At 45.3% G+C, this 21,104-nt stretch overlaps 1 protein-coding gene across 1 annotated transcript in view; it reads left to right on the top strand.

Moving 5' to 3' along the window:
• The window catches only part of KCNH1 (potassium voltage-gated channel subfamily H member 1), a 337,422-nt gene that overhangs the window by 132,073 nt on the left and 184,245 nt on the right, over positions 1 to 21,104 (top strand). Inside the window, 1 exon segment of the mRNA XM_032466400.1 lies at positions 6,006 to 6,435. Coding sequence (XP_032322291.1) covers positions 6,006 to 6,435 — 430 coding nt within the window.

The raw sequence follows: 21,104 nt of genomic DNA, 5'->3' as shown, positions 1-21,104 counted from the left end.
AAGACAAAGGGAGGGGATAGAGAGAAGGGTGGATAGTTGATGGAATGATGTTCCTGAGTGGATGGAGAGATGGATTTGGGATGCTGCCAGTGCATATGCTTGTGTTTGTGGAGGTGGCGTGTAAATGAGAGTTGATGCTAATGGCCTTTGCTTTCTCCGAGTGGAGAGATATGTTGGCTGAAAATAATAAGGGCGCAGGTTGGGTGAGATCTGAAAAGAGTGGTGAAGATTCGGTGTAGCTGTCAATGGGAAGAGAAGAGAAAGTGCTTCAAGGAAGAGGAAAAGGATGGGTGAGAAGCATCTAGGGGACCAGCTGAGAATGGAAATGAGCACAGTCTCTGCCGTTGGGTCCGTGCAGTGCTGGCTTTGGCAGGTCAAGTATGAACAGCAGGGCAAGGAGAGAGATTGTTCAGGTGGTGGGGAGAGGGTACTGGAAGTGACATAACAGGGTCTAGTATGATGGGAAAGGAAGTGAAATGTGGAGAGAATTGATGGTTGGAGGAAAAAAAAAAAGATGAGGGTAAGGAGATCAAAGAGAAGTCCAAGAGCAGTTTGAGGTAAAGGAGCGGGTGGGAGGAGTGGAAGTGTGTGATCATTGTGTCGAAGGCTGGTGTGTAAAAGTTAGAGATGGAGCAGCTCTCAGTAGTGACCAGGCCCAGGTTGTGGGCAGAAGGCAAAGGCCACTGGGAGTGGAGAGGCTGGAGTGTTGAATGGTTTTTCCCCATGAACATTAAAATTTCCCATTCTGATAGCAGAGGGTGGGCTGGAAAGCCAGGTGCAAAGATTTAAGGGATGAAAGGGAGGGGCCAAGCAGTTGATAAATGGGATAATCCATGAAAGATTAAGCCCAAGTTCTGGCATATTTCTAAGCATTCAATAGATGTAGACCATCAATAATCAAATGACAGTAATGAGGAGGTGATACTGCTGGATGGCCTGAATCCATGGGGAATTTCTTTTCTTTTTTCTTTTGAGTGTCAAATAACTCTTGTTTGGAAGATGAAAATGTGGAGATTGAAAGCTCCCTACTGCTAAGTCCAGGATGTCAGGGAGGACATGGGGAAAAACAGGGTGCTCAGGGAGAGCCGGTTTCAACTAAATTAAACAAGAGGGTGATGGGAACAATCCATGAAGAAGCTGAGGCTGGGAATTTCTCTCTGCATGAGGATAGGTTCCTGAGGATTCAGAGGAAGCAGGGAAGGAGACCTTTAGCTGGAGGAGGATGAAGGAGCAGAGTAATGGTGAGTCACGTGAGGTTGAAAGCAATCAAAGAAACAAAGTACACCCGCAGAATTTGCTGTGGCTGCCATGTGTCACCACAAGACCTGGCAGCCTGGAGAAACTTTTCAAGAACCTGAAAGACTGAGTCATTCTTTTCAATAACACATCATCCTCAGTCAGTGACACTGTTATTTTATTTTCACGACCGGAAAATAAGAGAGCAGAAAATTGGTGAAGCTGGCTAGTTGAGAAGGCGAGGGATAGCCCAAGCTCATGGAACGGTTTATTTAATCTGGGTGAATAGGCGAAACTTGATCGTTTATACCCAAGTGAATCTGCTAATTGCCAAGTGTCTACTTCAGTCTGAATTGCATCAATATCATCATAAATAAGGTTACTGAGATTTCGGAAGTCTTCCTTCCGGTCATCTTTGTTGGCCTTCAGTGATGAGGTTTACCAGCCCAGGTTCTCACCATCCTTCGGGCATGTGGACTCAACCTGAAATTCTTGGTTCTTCATAATGTTAAGGTTGTGAAAAAGAACTCTCTGAACTACTTGGAAAGTGAGGCAGGATTTCTGATAGAAGAAGTCCCTGGGGAAATGTGATTCTCTTCCATACGGTGATGTCATGTTTTCATGTTTTTAGTGTACTAAAATTTTTTTAAAGTTTGGAATATTCTGGGTTTTTTTTTTTTTTTGGTCTAATCCACTGAACTTCAGGCAAATAAGAAAAAAAAATCCCAAATTAATAGCTTGAAATGCTTTTCAATAGCTAGAATTCCAGCTGTTAGTGCATTAAGAGGGAACTTACTCAAAATCATGTAATAGAGCATCCGTGTACATACAGATAGATAACACAGTGGGCAAGTGCTTGTTTTATATTGTCCAGAGTCTCCTTAAAATGAGAAAGAATTCTCTAATAACTCAAACTCTTCATTTTAGCTTAGAAAATATTTGAGACCCTCTCTGTGAAGGTGCTGGCTTTAAAACTTATATAGCTATATGAGTTCCCTAGGGCTGCCGTGACAAATTACCACACACTGGGTGGCTTAATACAACAGAAACTTTATTCCCTCACAGTTCTGGAGGGTAGAAATCTAAAATCAAGGTGTCAGCAGGGCCACGCTCTCTTTGCAGGCTCTAAAAGAGAGTCTGTTCCATGCCTTTCTCTTAGCTTCTGCTGTTGGTGGTAATCCTTGGCCTTAAGGCATGTCACTCCAGTCTCTGCATTGGTAGTCACACGTGTGTCTCTGTCACTGTCTCTTCTCTTCTTATAAAGACACCAGTCATGCTGGATTAAAGGCCCACCATATCCCAGTATTTCCTCCCCTCAACTAGCTATACCTGCGATGGCCCTCTTTCTACATAAGGTTACATTCTGAGGTTCTGAGAAGGGAGGTTATTCAACCCAATACAAGAGGCTTCTAAAATGAATGACAAATGGCTTCTGTCTTCAGGAAGATGTAGTTCCTGGTGTAGCTGGGGAACTAGCTACAGGAAACTTTCATGCAAATCAAACAGAATACCGCGGACACATGGAGGGTTGAGTGGCTGGTTGTGACAACAGGGCAGTTGTGGAAGGTTATAGGGTGGAGGCACAGGCAGGCCTGAAGATAACTGGGGTACCGGCAGGCACAAATGGGGAAGCTGGGCATTCTGGGCTGTGGCGCAGAGATGCAGGTGTGTACCCACTATGTGGGATGCTCGAGTTGTCTGGAGTGTGTGGCTAGAGGAGGGCATGGCCTTCGGGTACTGGGTCCCATGTGTTGTGGTGGCCACTGAGAAGGGATGGAGAAGGGAGGAGGGATGAAGTGCAGATGGAGCCCAAGGGATGAAGGGAGGTGGAGCACAAGGGAGATAAGAAAGGTGATGGGAGCCCAGTCGTTCATCTCTGTGAATGGTGATCTTCAAGAGGTAGGTTAAGGGGAGAGTTCAAGCAGAGGCCGAATGACCATTCCTTAAGGGAGCTCTAGAGACATTGCTGGGCTCAGAGAAGCTGGACTGGATGACTCCTGTGCTCCCTCTCAGCTGTCAAGTTCTGTCACATTAGGTGGAAGTGTCTTTTCACTCATCACATCTTGCCTCTTTCACTGGCTACTCCGCTTTTTCTTCCTCTCAAGTATTTTCCTCCAGGCACCGAAGATACAATAGTGAGCAAGAAGACAAAGACGGCACCATTTTAATCGCTGTTCTGTGGTGTCAGCCCCAGGAGTACATAGTAGGGTCTCTGTAAATGTTGCTTTGAGCTGAATTCAGGTGAGGAAGAATGACGAGGCAGTTTTGCCCTGGGTAACAAGTTCTTCTTCAGAGTAGAAATGCTTTGAACGACGATTTCAGGAACCTCCTTAGGAAGAGGTGGAGAGTGGGTGGCTGCTTACATGTGTTTGATTTCTGAGTCATCAAAAAAGCTCCTTTGCCTCCCAAAATATCTCCTTCATCCAGGCTGTGAGTGCTTTTAATTTCACTACTGGAAGCCGGTTTCCCTCAGTTAAAATGCAAATGCCCTACGGAGAGAGGATATCCATTTACCCCCTTCAGTCTTTTGCCTCTTAACATGGGATATTTTGTTCAGCCTTTTCTCATGACAGATTTTTAAGAAAAGCATATGGAAGGAAACAGGGACCCAGGGCATGAATACTGGGCATGCCAAAGGTAACCTTTGGCAGAGTCAGCAGTTTGGATGAACTGACCCTGGAGATGTCATCCTCTGGCCTAGAAAAATCCATTATTATCTGTTTGCTGGTGTATGCTGGGCCAGAAATGATTATTTCTGTTGTAAGGTTTATGGCTACAAAACTGTCACTTGTTTTGTTTTTTTTAAACAGGCAACAAATCCCACTTCCTTCACCCTAACCTTAATGAAATAATTTATTGACAAGGCTCATATTTTATTGACATGCTCTATATGGTTTGTGTGTTCATTTGTCATGGAAGGCTAATGATAGCTACTGTCACAAATATCCCCCAAAATGTCAGTGGCTTATTTCAGAGGTTTCTGTCTTCATTGACATCACAGTAGGGTTGAAGCTGATTTCGGAGGCGGGGAAGGTATACTGTGTAGCTTTTCAGGGACCCAGGCCCCTTCCGTGCTGTACATCTTCCATCTTCAATAGTTGGACAAAAGCGCATTTACTTTTAACTACCTCGGCTTGGAAGTGACACTCATTTCAGCTCACATTCCATTGGCCAGAACTAGGTCCAGAGACCCACCCAGATGGAGAGAGGCTAGGGTGTGTGGTTAGCTGTGCGCCCAGGACGGGGAAGCAGCCTTGGCGAGTCTGACACAGACTCATCAGAAAGCATTTGCACGTTTGCCTTCTGTCTGTGACATAATGGACCCTTGGGGGCTGACATTAAGTGTACTGGGGACAAGAGAGCATAGTGGTGACCTGGAAAGAGAATTAAGTGTTTAGAATTAAGTGAGAAGCCGTTCGTTCTGCCTGGTGAAGGGCATCATCCTGCTGTTGGATTTTTGCTATGAAAGGGACACCGAGCGAAGTCTTGATTCAAAGAAATGTCTCTGTATTTTCCTGTTGATTTGCTTTTAAATGGAAGGAGGAAAAGCTAATGGAAAGCTCCTTTCCTTACACCTGAAGTCACTTTGGAACAGGAGGTTTGAGGTCTTGAATGGTACAGCTTTTGCACTGTGTTTCAGAGGGCATTAGTGTTGGAGAAGACGTGGAGATCCTCCAGTCCACCTCCCGCATTGTCTGGGCAAGGAAACTGAGAATAACTGAATTGGCCAAATTCACATAGCTAGTTAGTGGCTTACCTGAGTGTCAGACCCCATTTTCCAGATGTCTAGACTGGCCTTCCTGCTCCTCCTACAGTGTTGCTCCCTAGAGAACTACTATTTGGAGAATAGACCTGGCCTGGTAGGATAGGTAGAGAGGAGGCTTGACCAGGTAAAACCAGAGCTTCTAGCTCTGAGATTCCTCGACTGATTGTGATTAAGCACATGGTGTCTGATTGTACAATCCCTGGCCTGACAGAAGTGACGTAGCCTTCCAAACATTGGTAACTTTCCTGAGAAAACAGAATCTCAGTTCTTTATTTTCCTCATCTATTTCTTTAATCTATTTTTAACTTAAAAAAACTGTTTTTTAAACCTGTTTTTTTCTAATTATAAAGGTAACAACTTTAATTATAGAAATTAAGTAAATCTATGTAAGTGTAACAAGACTATATACAAATATAACAAAAAATAGCCTGCAATTCCATAACTTGGCATTGGAGCAATGATCACTGTTCATGTTTTACATGCCTTTCCATGTGTGTTTCCTGACCCTTTTTCAACACAGAAATATTTGTATGTTTATGCACAGTATAATAAGAATGAAATATGCAATATGAAATAAATATGCAACTCTTAAGATATTTCATATTACTTAATATGAAATATTACACAACTCTTAATATTGTCTTAAAATGAGTAATGATATGGAAAAATCCTCATATATACTTGTATGCTTATATGCAATACAATTAGAATTCAAATTTTGTCTGTCTTACTTGCTTTTTAAAGGAAGTAGGAAAAAGCCAGTGAAAATCTCCCTTCCATATACCTTGGAATAAAATTCTAATTATGTTGTGCATAAGGATACAAATATACATGAGCATTTCTCTTTATCATGACTTATTTTGAAACAATTTTTTAAGGGTTGCATAATATTGCATCTCGTGGAATACATGGTGCCAAAGGCGGCAGCCGGGGGTGGGGGGGAGGGAAGGCGTCATCAGTATCTTTGGTTCTTGGCCCTGACCCTGAGCTCCTCTTCTCCCAGGGCATCAGCAGTCTGTTCAGCTCTCTGAAAGTTGTCCGGCTGCTCCGTCTGGGGCGGGTGGCCCGGAAGCTGGACCACTACATCGAATATGGAGCTGCCGTGCTGGTCCTGCTGGTGTGTGTGTTCGGGCTGGCTGCTCACTGGATGGCCTGCATTTGGTACAGCATCGGGGACTATGAGATCTTTGACGAGGACACCAAGACCATCCGCAACAACAGCTGGCTCTACCAGCTGGCGATGGACATTGGCACCCCTTACCAGTTTAACGGGTCCGGCTCAGGGAAGTGGGAAGGTGGTCCCAGCAAGAATTCCGTCTACATCTCCTCGTTGTATTTCACCATGACCAGCCTCACCAGCGTGGGCTTTGGGAACATCGCTCCATCCACGGACATTGAGAAGATCTTTGCAGTGGCCATCATGATGATTGGCTGTAAGTATGATGCTGGCTGGGGCTGGGGAAAGGGGCAGGCGGCATCATGTTTGTCCATCCTTTCTATTAGCTGGAAATAGAGCAATGGCTACAGTGCAGGCAGGATCAGGTGTGTTATAGCTTAAAACGAGGGAGAGATTTTTTAAAAGACTAGTTTTATAGTTTTCCTGGTAATTGAAGCAGTACATATTTACTGCAGAGAAATTTAGAAAATACAAAAGAGCACAAAGTAGAAAATGAAGACCAACTGTAATTCCACTTCTTAGGGAGATAACTACTATTGCTTTTTGGTGTTTCCCTTACAGATTGTTTTCTTTCCATATCTGAATATATAGATACAGATTTTTATTAAGTTAAGAGGAGGTGATGCTACACATACAACTTGGTAAACTGCTTGCTCACTGAAGAGTGAATCGTGGAAGCCTTTGTGTCAATTTAGACATAGCTCTAGACCTGCACAGTCCAATATGGTACCAGAAAAAGAATGCATGAAAACGAAGTCTGAAATATCTCATGAATAATCTTTTATACTGATTATGTGTAGAAATAGTAATATTTTTGATATTGTGGGTTAAGTAAAATATTCTATTACAATTGTTTTGTTTCCTTTTGTTTTTTTAATGTGGTTCCCAGGAAGATTTTAAATCTTCTTACTATTGGACAGTGCTGACCTAGATCAACATTTTTGATGTCTTTGGTGGTTGAGAGGTTTTTCAAGTCCCCCCTCCACCCCCAAAAACCCACAGGTTGAAAAAAAGGGCTCTCGTTCAGTTGAGAAGTAATGGGGTTTTGGATTAACTTGACTGAAAAACAGAGACAACCCTAGTTTTTGAGGAAGGTACAGTTGGCCCTCTGTATCCACGAATTCTGTATTTTTGGATTCAGCCAACCATGGATCGAAAATATTTTTTTAAAAAATTCCAGAAAGTTCCAAAAATTTGCATTTGCTGCATGCTAGCTACTATTTATAGTATTTACATAGTATTTACAACTATTTACATAGTATTTACGTAGTATTAGGTATTATAAGTAATCTAAAGATCACTTAACTGTATTGGAGGATGTGCTGTAGGTTATATGCAAATGCTTTGCCATTTTATATAAAGGACTTAAAGCACCGTGGATCTTGGTATCTGTGGGGGATCCTTGGAGCCCATTGCCTGAGGACACAGGGATGACTACTTAAATTTCAAGCACTTAGCACTGATTATTGTGTAGCTGTTGCTATTACCAAGTCTGGGAACAACAATGAACTCCCTTCACTAAAGGGAGCCTTAGGGAGGACTAGGCCTCACTGGGCTGGAGGAAGCACAGGAACTTGAATGGACTGGAGTCATCGTGAACCTGCCAAATGCACCCTGTTGGTGCTTTAATGACACACTGTGACATGGGAGAGGACAGTCCTCCTGTTGAAGCATCAGCCTGGACAGTAGTCTGGGCACACGTGATGAAGCTGGGCTCTGCTTCCATCAGGCAGAAACATTTCTGCTTGATGTGCTCCTTCAGGGTGGAGTTGACACATTGATTGTTATACCAGTGAGGGGATTCTGAGACCAGGGAAACTGAGGCTTCAATGTGTCTTGCTTTGTCCCATCTATCCAGGATCCAGTGTCCTCCTCCGCAAGTGGGTTTTGTCACCACCGATTTTCCTGTTTGCCTCCTCCTTTTTTGGCAACCACCTGATTGTGTCTGATGCAGTATTTTCATAAAAGCTTGCCTCTGAGTGTTTACTGAATGTGTCTAAGGCGTAATTGATTTGTGGAAAGTGTGTGTGGTGGAGCTTTTGGGTCTGCTCCTTTCTTTAAAATGAGTTTTAATAGAGATGATTGCCTGACCCTGGGAAGCAGAATTAAGTATCTGTGGGTGGTTAATTGCTTTAGCTTAATTAGAACTTGAGGTACTTTCTCATGTCATGTAACAGGATTTAAGACCTTTGGTCTTCTAGAACGATTTCAGCCTTAACATCTGCAGTTTTCTAGGCAGTGCTCATGGCATTTTCAGAGCCCTGGGGCACCAGTAAACAACCAGATGCCCCATACTCAGGGCACTATTTCTGTCTCTTAGAGGGAAATGAGACACTCTGTCAATCAAAATATCCCATTATATGCATTACAGAAAATTTGCCAAGAGTGGTCAGTTAGCAAATGGGCTCCATCTCATGAGCTCCCTGAAGACTTTCGAGTATGAGACTTCCTTGCAACTTTTTACCTGCAAGAAAAGAAAAAAGAAAACAGACCTGGTGGCATATAAGTATAAGCAAGTTTGTTTTTTTTAAAACCATTCTCTACAGAGAGCAGAATTTCCCAGGTATAGTCTCCAAGGAAAACCCAAACAATTATCACCTCTTTTCTCTCCCCACCTTTCCAAAGCTTTGTGATGTTTCCATTTCTCTTTTAAAAAGTATAATACCGAGGTAATCACCCTGTGTTGTGCAGCCAGCTATGATGCTTTGGTCGGCAAGTCTGTTGAACAGTAGCCCCGTTTCCTGAACACTTGTTATTTGCCAAGGGCTGTGCTAAGAGCTCTGCGCACAGTTTCTACTATCTGCAACAACTCTGTGCCTTAGGGGTTATTATCTCCATCTTACAGGGAAATGGAAATTCAGAGACGTTAACTCCTTTCCCAAGAATGCAGGGCTGGTAAGAAGGAGGGATAGGATTCGTGTCCAGGACTCTGAAATTAAATGCCCGGCTCTCCCCACGGTACCCACCTGCAGTGGCTTGACCTGAGATCACGGATTCCATCAGCCTCTCCTCACTGATACACTCACACTTGGAAAATTCTTTCCACAAACTTTAACAAGCTGGCAATTTCTGCAGTGGAAAGTTTTTGTATGCTCGCCTGTTGTTGTTTTAATTTAAGAACAAGTTTACGGTACAGACTCAAGGGACCAGGTGCTTCGGAAACCATTTTTTTTTTTGGCAACCTGTCACTTACAGTTACAGCTGTTCCCCCTTCCATGTGACACGTCTGACAGCTTCTTGTGCTAATAACCAAGTTATTGCGCTGTGTAATGCGGTGGTAATTATCCTTGTAAACTCACGTTCTGAACAACCTTTGTTCAGGACAGCTGCTGATGTCTTGTTAGATTTACGAGGTTCTCTCTTACCTTGCTTTGCCTGTGTGTGCCTGTGTGCATGCTTAACACCCTGACTACATGGCTCACGGGATTGGATGACCCTAGAATTGGGATCTCTGGTGATGGGGAGCTTTGACCACAGCCTGAGTTTATGCCAAGGGGTCAATGCCCCTTCCTCCCTGGTCACCCCCGCAGTCAGGCCAGTGTTCCTCAAGGAGCGTAGATAGTCACAAAGCCAGTGGGCTTTGAAGTACTGTTTACAGTGTGGTTTTTTTTTTTTTAATCCCTCTTTGCATTGGATTTTACATATATTGGTAAAAGTATTTCTTGGCTATTCTGTTGCAGTGTTTTCACCATAATATAGATTATCCAGCAGCTTTCTGTTGTTTCTCATCTCTGTTCTCGGTCACTGAATATCTTATTATAACTTGGCTAATTCCCTAGAGAATGCCAGGAAGCAGGAAAACTAAATATTTTAAAGCTTGCCCACCTTTGTCTGTTCTTTTTTTTTTGTATATATGTGTGTGTGTGTGTATATATATATATATATATACTTTTTTTATTGAAGTATAGTCAGTTTACAACGTTGTGTCAATTTCTGGTGTACAGCACACTGCTTCAGTCCTACATGAACATGCATATGTTCATTTTCATATTCTTTTTCACCGTAAGTTACTACAAGATATTGAATATAATTCCCTGTGCTATACAGTATGAACTTATTTATCTATTATATATATATTAGTGTCTGGAAATCTCAAACTACCTTTCTCAGTTCTGATGAAAAAACTGAAACAAGAAGAGGTGAAGACTGCTGGCTGAAATGAGCATTTGTGATTAGTTGTGGGTGTAGGGGATCTTGGGTGTCTCTAACTGCTTGGTTTTATGTCTGGCTTCTGTTCTGGGGTCTTGACTCAGGCCAGGGGCAAGTGAGCCCTGCCCTGATCCCCCGCCCTCCTTGGGTGGTCTTTGGTGGTCTCCTGCAGGGTGGGCTCCCTCTTCTGTCCATCTGGTTCTCCTGTGTGGTGGTGATGCTGAGAGAAGCCCAGGGCCACTCTGGCCCTCAGTGTGACACCTGGGAGAGGATGTCTGCGTTCAACAGGTGCATACAGAGCGCCTTCCTCCAGAGACCTCTGAGGATTCAGAGACTATCGCTGGGGGCCACATTCTCAGGTAGTCAGAGGTCTGCTGGTGGTGGGGCCTAGGGGTAGGACGGGGACAGGCCCTGTCGCCCACCAGCTAGTGACTGAGGCCTGGAGGAGGAGCCTTCACTGGGGGCTGAGCCTTGCCCGGACCTCCAAGGGGCCCCACGGGGAAAAGCGTTGTTGGAAGTGGGGAGAGAGTCCCTTTACCTGTTGGGGGGGTCTCTGTCTCAGATTAGGGACATGACCCTGTCTTGGGGAGTCTCCAGGGAGAATTGAATGGTAAAGCGACAGTTCCCATTTTCTTAATATGGGCTTTGCGCTTTTCTGATTCTCTCCTCATAATGTCATTGCTGTCATCCTGTCATTACAATTAAGCTGCATTCACTTTCTCTCGATAATGGCAGGGGGTCTAGACTTTGTCGTCCTCCTCCAGACTCTCCACACCCCAAGCTGAACATTGGGTTTTCTACTTCAGCCTTTCACAACACCTGTCTCTTTGAATTCATGTCTTTTTTACCCCGTCCTCCTCCACCTCAGCTGCTTAAAACCAGAAGGTCAGGACCGTTGTGAGCATCTATTTAATCCACAGCAGCCCCTCCTTCCAGTTCTCTGGCTGGGCCAGATCTCATCCTGATCAATGCTTCGGTGCACCTCCCCCCGGGGTGGGGGCTGGGAGCTCCAAGCAAGTCACTGGGCTCAACCCTAGAGATTCCTTATACCACGTTCTTTCCTGGGGGGACAGGATACTCGTAACCTGTACCCTGTACGTTTGATCGTGCCACCTCACCCATGCAGTGTGCTTTGTGGCCCCCTTCCAGCTTAGCTTGTTATCTGCAAGCAAATATGGACTTTTCTCTGGCTCCTTCATGATTTTATTTCAACGTTCCTATTTCTTTTCATTCACCTTTCCTGCATATTTCCCTTCTGCATTCTGTGCTAGTAGACTGGTTTTTCAAAACTGACTGGGCACACATCTCCTTGGAGGCTGTAAAATTCTTTTAGGAGACTTCAAACCCACAGCAGGCTCTTAATAAATGTGGTTGAATCTGAACAACTGGGAAGGCTCTGGAGTTTGGGAAGCGGTCTTCAGTGCTATTGACAAAGCTGCTTTATTAGAATACAGGTCCCATTGCTGGACAGAGACTCAGTAACAGTAGCCTCAACAGGGCATATGTCTCCTAAAAGCTTAGCGCTGGGCTGGCTGCTCTGGAGTCATCAGAGACCACGTTTCTCTGCTGGCTTAAATACATGACTTCCACATTGGGATCCCATATGGCTGTTCCAGCTTTAGCCATATGTTCTTTTTCTAGAAAATGGGAAGGAGAAGGCTGGCTGAACTCTTTCCTCTTGAGAAGAGGACCAGAAGTCGTGTGTACTGCCTTTGTTCATAACACATTGGCTGGAACTTGGTAACCTGGCCACAAGCCTAGCTGCAAAGGAGGCTGGGAAATGTAGTCTTACTCTGGGTGGTTGTGTATACAGGTGGAAATATAGTAATATACACAAGCCGAACAGTTAGTGAGGGATGAGCAGCTGTGTCTGCCCCAGCTTTCCTCCTTCTCCTCATCCCCCCTCGATTGATACCAGGAAACATGACAGGCAGACCCTGTTGGAGCATCATCCTTGAATTGCTGGTTAAAATATTTTGGTTCGAGTCCTAGATCTGCTTTGTGCCTTAGGTTATATCCTTTAATTTCTGTGGACTAGGGGTGAGAAGCTCTCCTGACGCCTGACAGTCTCACTTAGTTGAAGTGAGAACTAAATGAGATAATGATGTGTGATAGCTCTTTGACAATCTTACATTCAGGTATTGGGGTTGTGGTGGTGTTAATAACAGCGGTGGTTTCTTGCTCTTCCCTGTTGATTTTTTTCCTTCCAGTTCTTAGGAAAAAGAAAATAATCATTGCTGCTCCCTTCTCAGGAGCGTGGGAATGATGTTTCATTTCATTTTTGGTTTATGTTTTTTTTGGGAAATAGGGCAGTGTCCAGAATGCTATGGCAGAAATAACTATTCATTTCTCATTTATTCTTAGTATTTTTTTTGTAGTTAGCAAATTGGCTTATTTTTCTCTAGAACCTGATTTTTTAAAGTTCTGTCTGCCACTGTGCATTTCAGGTAGGTATCCCCATCTGTAACACAGCCTCAGGCTACTTTATGTCTTCTGCATCCCTGCCTCCTCTCATCCAGGAGACTATCTCTGGTTTCTCCCTCCTGCTTCTCAACCTTTCACTGTCTTCATACTGATAAGGTTGATGGACCCTGGGTTTTGGGTTTTGGGTTTACTTACTTGTACTTAGAATTACACTGCTCTGTAACCATTCTTATAACTTCATAGTTATCTTCTTGCCTTAAATGTGTTTTGTCTAGCTCCAGTGAGAGTCTAGCCTTCCAGAGAGCAGGACCTGTGGGTCTCCCTTGTGCCTGGGCACGTGCTTTTGGAATGTGGGAAAGACTGCAGGCTTTAGAACCAGCCAGTTCTTTAGAACTCAACTCTTGATTGATACTTTGACCTTGGAAGTTTCCTCCTTTGGTCAAGTTCCTTTGACCTTGGAGATATCAGGCCCTCCTTGATTACATTTTGAGGTTGGAAAAAATAAAATGATGCAGTGTACCAAGCTCAGTGCTTCACACCTGGGGTGTTCAAACCATGGTGGTTCATTCCCTGGCTCTCTCTTCCCTTTCTTGCAGCTCATTTCTAGGACTCATCAAACGATGATGCTTCTGAATCTTTGGTTAGTCCTTTGGGTGTGCTCCACTTTACTCGAATTTGAACTTGCATAAAATATCAGGTGAATTGCAGTGTTTAATGTACAGGCCATAAAGTATGTATCTTGATGCAAGGTTCCCTAGATACAAAGCTTCTTAAAAAAAAAAAAAACAAAAACTTGGCCTGACTGCAGAGCAAGTTAGAGGAAGCTCTTAAAGGAGGAGAAAGTCATTTGTGTGGTCAGGAGGCATCACTATCCCTGCCTGACTGTCAGGATCTTCCTTGGGTGGGAAATGATACCCCGTGGAGTGAGAGTGCTCTCCCTGGAGGAGAAGGGACTAGAAACACTCAGATACAGAGCACCACGACGTGCCAGTGTCACACTGGGAGCTTCTCTTTACTCAACAACCCAATAAATAGGCTCTGTTATTCATGCCTTGCAGATAAGAAAAAAATGAAGTTTATAAAAACAAAGTAAATTATCTGCAGTCACAGTTTAAGAGGTGACTGAACTGGGCTTTGAAGTTTCACTCTGACATCAAAGTTTCACTCTGTTGTGTTGCTTCTCTTGCTGATTATTTAGGGGTGTGTGTGTGTGTGGGGGGGGGTGTTCTCTTCAGTGTGCGTGGTGTTGGGGAGCAGGGAAAAGTTGGAGGAGAAAAGACGGATGTAGAAGGTGCTTCCCCTGGAAGCCTTGCCTATTGTTCTGAATGATAATGATGGTGACAAAATATCTGATGATGTGTGTTGTGGGAAGACATGATCCTTGTTCGTGGCTGGATTACTGCACCGGGCGGAAGAGTTACAGCAAGAGTCTTAGGTGTTAGGGAAGCTCTGCCAGTGGGAAGCCACCTGGATGAGCGATATTGTCTCTGACCTTGTAGATACCCATGTCATTGGTAAAATTCTTTTCTTTCTCTTTAAAAATGTAATTTCCATCCAAGCGGGAGCCATCACGTGGCGGTGTTACAGTCATCAAGTCTTGTTTCTATTTTGTTTCCACATCTATCATCTCCTCTGAAACTCTCAATACTCCACGGCACAGGTAGCATTCTCTTCATTTTGGGGGATAAGGAAATTGTGGAGTCACTTGCCAAAGGTCACACAGCTAGTTGGAAGCAAAGCTGGACTCAAGCCCGTGTCACCACTCCCAGCTCAGTGCTTTGCCCACATTTCCAGATCACCATGGTAGCAGCTGGTCCTGGCGGCCACGGATCACAGGTTACGCCAGCAGACTGTAGCAGCTGGTGCCCTTGTGGGATGTCCTCAGAGCTTGTGATGGTGGCTGAAGAGTGGCTTACCTCGATTCTGTTTTCAGCAAAGGAACTTGATTAATCCAGTTTCCCACCTCCTCAGCTGCTTTTTATCAAGCCTTTATTGTGGCTCTCCACTGCTGGGCTGACAACGACAGCCAGCCAGAGAGAAATCACACAGAGGAGAAAATAATGTTCCTTTCCTCCTTTAAAACTGAGAGGAGGAAAAGTGAGAGGAGGAAGGCCCATCAGGGAAATGTTTTCTAAAAAAATGCATCAGTAAGTATGGGCCCTAAGAAGACAAACGTTTGATTTACCTGCCAGTTCCCCAAAGCCTCAATCCATCAGGTTTATCCAAGTACCTCTTTCTTTATTTAACAAACATTTGTTGTGTCTGCCATGTGCCAGGCCTTGTGAGTACTGAGGATTGAGCATTGAATGAGAGAGGCGTAGCTCTGCCCTCACATTGCTGAAGGTCTGCTGGGGGAGCCAGATGAGTCAATAAGAAATGGCTGTGAAGGCGATGAGTCTCTACCAAGGAAAGGGCAGGTTGTTATGGGAACAGGTACAGGGACCCCTCATCCAGGTAGGGGTCAAGGAGGAGGTCAGGGAGTGCATACCCCATTTATTTGGGAAGAGCTCTGGGCCAAGTATACCTCCCCAGTTGGACTTCAGGTTGCCTTAGGTCAGGGACTGAGCCATTAGCTGGTCCATGGTGGGCTCAGTAAATATTAAATAAATGCAGGAAGGGAGGGAAAAATAAGACATCATCCCTTCCTCAATTTGCTTACAATCTAGTTTGGGAAATACAAGTGCAAACAGGAGAAACCATGTGAAGCTGGAAAGCTGGGGATGTTCATGGAATAGGTAGCAGGGCCCATCTGTGCTTTCAGACTCCTGGGAAGACTGTGATCATTTCTGTAAAGTGCAGGTGAGAGTGACATTTGTCAGGTGGCTGTTCTCTTCTCTCTGTCCATCCCCTGCTCCTCCAGCTCCTGCCTCACCTACACCCTGCTCCCCTGACTGACCTTCCTACATGCTTGTCCCAGGCCCCAGCTAGTGACTGGTCTAACTTCAGCCTCCATGTTGACTTATCAGAGGGGCAGAGAGGGGCATGCCTCTCGGCTGGTTTCCTGGTAACTGATGAGCCAAACAGACGTCAGTTCCCCCTGTAACTGGTACGCTCCCCTCTCCCCGGGAGCAAAGACTGCCTCCAAGTCCTGCTGTCTGTGCAGTTCACCGCAAGCAATGAGGTGTCGCTCCAGGACCTTGCTTCAGGCATGCAGGATCCCCCTAGCCATGAAACCAGTGATGTGTCTCTGTCGCTGACGCTGGGCTCTTTCTTTGGTCTTGAAGCTGGGCAAGTACAGGCCTTGGAGGCCTGTGGGGTACAGCCCGACATATTAAAGAGATTTTACTTGGCCAGTGGGTAATGGGTAGGACTTGCGTGACATACAGATGGAGAAGTACGAATAGTACTAATAATGATAAGCTAGGGAGCATATGCTGCGTGTAGGGCACTTGATACACATTCTTCATTAACTCTCCTAACACTGCTGTGTCACAGGTGTTTTTATCCCAGTATTACAGGTGAGGAAACCGAAGCTCAGAGAGTTCAATTCCTTTCCCCGGGGACAACCTTATTGTACGGGTGGAGTCAGAATTCAAACCCCGATCTCCAACCTCAACCATTGTCTGTCCACCAGTCTGCACTGCCACCCCGTGGGGGTGGCCCTGGAGTGGAAGGCTGCAGGGAAAGCAGCACCACCCCTTCCTGCCAAATGGGACAGCAGAAAGGAAGGGAGCAAGACGGATGGGTGGGTGGATGGACGGATGGACGGATGTGCTGATCTCAGAGGGCTGAGTGCCCGCTCTGTGCCTCCTGGCTTACCAGCATCTCAGACACCTTCCTGCAGTAGGCCAGTGCTGGGGGATCACCTCTGACAGTCCATCACATGCCAGGGGACCGGGATTGCAGCAAGTTGCAGTAAGGCTCGTCTGCTGAGTTTTTAGAACCGGTCTCAATCCTTTAGTCTGTCATTTAGAAAAAATCCCTGGGATGCAGACTTTTTTTTTTTTTTTTGCTTGAAAGACACTGCCAGTGATTTCTGGATTATATGACTCAGTTTGTTAGACTAAAGAGGCCACAGCCACACAATTGGTTGGCTTGTTTCCATCAAAGGCTTCCCCCTTCTTCTGGATGGCCTCCTTTTGAACTGATGCTCCTAGAGGAGACTGAGTCAGTAATGAAGATGGTTTCCGAAAGCTCTCTTCACTGCCATCAAAACTAGTCAGGCCACACATGCAAATGTCATTAGGTCAGAAACATGGTTTTAAAATCATTATAACCGAGGCAGTCCGTGGGACCGAGAGAGAGAAGCGTGGGTTCAAATCCTGGCTCCACTACTTAATAGTCCAGTGAACAAGCTACTTAATTCCTGAGCCTGTTTCTTCATTGGTAAATGGGGATGATGCAAATTCAATGCCACAAATGAATGTAAAGATCTTCCGTTTCAGTATGTTTGTTTCTGTCTGGTGCCCAGCGTGGAGTCACAGAATGGTGGGTTAGTTGATGATTAGGCCCCTCTCCCAGCGCCCTTGGTCTGCACGTTTGCCCAGCAGTTCAGCAAGGGACCTCGGTGGGCATTGTCGGGGGAGGGGGGTTTAGAGGAGGAGGTGGTGTGTGCTAAGGCGCTAATGGAACAGGGGCAGCACAGTGCTTTGCGTACAGAAGAGCTCGATAAGGGTTTGTTTGTGAAACTAAACATCAAGACAAAAATCTGGTGAGGATTCTGCCGAATGAAGAGCTGTCGGGGCCAACTCCGTGCATCCTCACCTGATAGTGACTTTGCAGACTTGAAAAATGCTTCCATTTTCGCTTTTCCCCATTGTGGTCCTCTGTGCCTGTGCAAGTGAGAATCATTTTAGCTCTCATCAGCCAGAGGTCTGGCTCCGAATCATAGCTACATGTTGATAAAACCCCACTGTCACCGCAAGAAAGCTTGGCAGAGAGAGAGGTCTTGGTAGGAAGAACAAAATGAAAGAGCAGGAGGCTGAGAAAAAATCCCTGTGGGTTCTGCAGAGCTGCAGGCTCCCTGCTTACAGGGCCCGCCCTGCTCAGGGAAAGCCTCTCTTCCTCCTGGGGAGGGGAAGAGGGGCTGGGCTGGGCGGGAACAGGGGTGTTGAAGCTAGAGCAGGGAAGGGGTCCCTCCTCTGACCATAGCTGGCAGCACTGAGGGCCAGGCCCCCTTCCTAGAGCTCCCTGGGTTAGGTATGAGGGAAGCAGAACGCATGCATTGGAAAAACAACAGTAAACAGTAAAGGATGCCTACGAAGCAAGGCACAGGTGCACAGCTTCACAGAAAACAGTGGACTTACTGCAGCTCTGCGGGGACAGCACAAAGCCAGCCAGGAAGCAAACAGGAAGGCAGGGGAAGAGGCAGAAGCCACAGGTTCTCCCTGGGTTGTCATTTTGATTACATCCCTCCAGGGAAACTCAGGTGTTTAATTATACTGAGCTACGCTCACCGGCTGCACTGGAGGCCTTGGCTGGAATCCAGCGCCTGAAGGAGTTAGACAGGAGGCGAGTTTCTGAGCAATGATCTTTCTGAGCACGCGGTGGAATGTGTGATGAAGGCTTTAGATCGTTGGCTCTCTCTGTCTCCCCCTTCCACCCAAATTTATTAACTCCCTACTGTGTGTGAACCACTTGGAAATGTAGATGTGTGGATAATCAGCCATTCGTGTTCTATGATAATTGACCAGATCTCCAATTATCTCGGTATGTACAGAATTTGGGGATTGAGAAGGACCTAAGTTGTCATCGAGGTCACCTACTGGGTAGATCCTTGAATCTCTTGCCTGAAGTTTGCCTCCAGGATGGGGCCAGTCCACTTCCAAGTAAGCTCAAGGGTGAGAATTGCCCTTTTACAGAAAACTAAAATTCCCTCCCTGTGGACTCTGCCTCATGTTCCTGGCTCTTCACTCTGGGGACTTTGTGGGAGAAATCTAGTTTCTCTCTTACACAACAATGCTTTAAATATTTGAGAACTATTATGTCTGCCTTGAGGCTTCATCTCTTCAAGATGGATAAAACCAACTCCTATGTGGTTCTCAGAACTTTCTCCTTCTAGGTAATGATGGTCTCCCCTTTTTTGTGCCTCTCTTATGAGGGGCCCAGAACTAAGCTCCGTCGTCTGCCTGGGGTTTAATGAGAGCAGAACTGAGCAGGACCATTGCTTTCCTCATTTTGAAACCACATTATCGATTGAAAGAGCATCAGAACTAGAAGGGGTCTTAAGAGACTATCTGTCCTAACAGCATCATCGTATCCATGAAAAGGTGACGCCCAGAGAGAGGAGGTGATTCAACTTGCTAGTGGCAGAGCGTGAAAAGGATGTAAGTCTCCCCAAACCCCAATCCTCCAAGATTTAAGCACTTTGCATCACTCCTCACCACATCTACACATCTCTCTAGTCTGCTCTTAATTCAAATTTGTGTTTTTTGACTGTTACATCATACTGTCAACTAAAATTCACTGGCACCCAGCTAGAAGTCCTAAGTTATTCCATAGGTTCTACTCTGAACTGGGTTTCTGCCATCTCCTGCTTTTCCAGGTGGCTTCTTAGATCCAAGTCCATGATTTGACGTTTATCCAAATGTGTCTCCCCATTGTCCTTGGCTGCACCAATCTGGGGATACAGTCATGAGACAGAGTCACAGTAGTAGGAACAAAATGACGATTCCTTTCTCTATCCCTTTCCAGCAAGATCGTTGGAGCCTGGCTTTTGGTTTAAGAGGCATTAATGATGTCTCATGTTCACTCAGGAGTGACTGTAGATGCCCTCTGCTTCTACCCGGCAGTATCTGTTGTCCTTCCCTGGTTCCGCCTTCCTGTCACTTAACCACGTGGCTCCCCAGTTGTGACTGCCACCCTCCTAAGCTGTGGATCTTTTTCTCTACCAAAGCGCCAGTGTTCCTTTTTCCATGTTGCCCACAGTGACATTTAGAAGCTCTTGTACTTTGCTCCAGTGTGAGCAAAATGCCCCCCTCCCACCGGTGCTAAACTCTGGCAACAGGACAGAACAGGATCACATCAAGTTGGCCAGTAAATAGAACACTTTCATTTGACTTGCTTTAAAAAAAATTTTTTTTTAATTCCAGTTTCTTTCCTTAAACCCTGACTTGGATTCTTTTGAGTTCCCTTTCCTGTTTTCTCACACAATCTCACCCTACCCAAAGTTCCTAGACATAGCTTATGCTTGGCAAGCATCTACATTTGGAGAAACCACATTTCTACCATTCTTTGCTTTTGCAATTGGTTTTTTGGATCCAACTCCATGACTACCAGCAGGTGGGCCCTTCCCTCTTGGGGTACAACTTTTTGACACTTAAGGAGGGCCACTGTTCCCCGGCTACTTGGAGTTCTTAACCCTGGGAAGCACCATTATTAGTTCCCTGTACCACTCTCCTCTGAGTGGCCCCTGCAGCCTTGCAGTAAATAAATTCCAGCCTTTATGCTCCCACATGCTTGGATACAGCTCTGACCAAGTTACAGTTTTAGATTTATTTTTGATTATTTGACTGTCATCTACATGATTTGCAAATATTTCCTTCCATTCTGTGGATTGCCTTTGCACTTTATTGACAGTGTCCTTTGCACGAAGTTTTTAATTTTGATGAAATCCAGTTTTTCTGATTTTTTTTTCTTTTGTTGCTTCTGCTTTTGCCATATTTAAGGATGGTGACCTTTAATCTAGATTATGGTTATTACAGTTATTGCCTCCTTTGGGTCAAGTCATCCATGAATTTGATCAGTATGTCATCAGTTTGAGGATGTTCTGACCCACTTAATCGTTCCTTCATGTTACCTCATGTAATGGCAGTACATGCTCTGGAACCACTCCCTCCTCCCACTACTTCAGAAACTTGCAGGGAGATTCCTAAATCTATCCGTGAGAGAACCAGAGCAAACGTGATAAAAACGTTGAATTAACAGCAAGACACATTGCTCATAAATTCACAAGCTTTATTATGGATAGGATACTGGGAAACACTGACTTGTGAATTGCACCCATTGCATGTCTCTTATTCCCATGAGTAAGAGGAGACATAGGAAGTGGTTATGAAAATATCTTAATTTTTCTGGGGTATGCTGAAGACTGCAGCTGAGACGGTCATTGGGTGGAATGACAATCAACACTGCTGTCCAGTGGAGTCTGGGATGGGGCACGTGGTGTTGAGCAGGGATATCTGAACCTGCAGCATCTTGTCTCTGGTTCCCTAGGAGCATGGCTGCCACGATGCTCTGGTAACCCCAAATGCAGCTGCTCGCTCAGTATTGAATCACAGACCTGCTCCTTACAGTCAGCGTGGCCCTGGAGACTCGGCTATTTCTAATCCCCAGGCTTAGAGGCTGAGCACGAGGTTTGGGGCTGGGAGAGCACTCGCATGAGGTCATGTGCTGACCTTTCCACAGCCAGCC

This window comes from Camelus ferus, chromosome 23, assembly GCF_009834535.1.
Source record: "Camelus ferus isolate YT-003-E chromosome 23, BCGSAC_Cfer_1.0, whole genome shotgun sequence".
Lineage (NCBI taxonomy): Eukaryota > Metazoa > Chordata > Mammalia > Artiodactyla > Camelidae > Camelus > Camelus ferus.
This window is presented reverse-complemented; position numbering and strand designations above follow the sequence as displayed.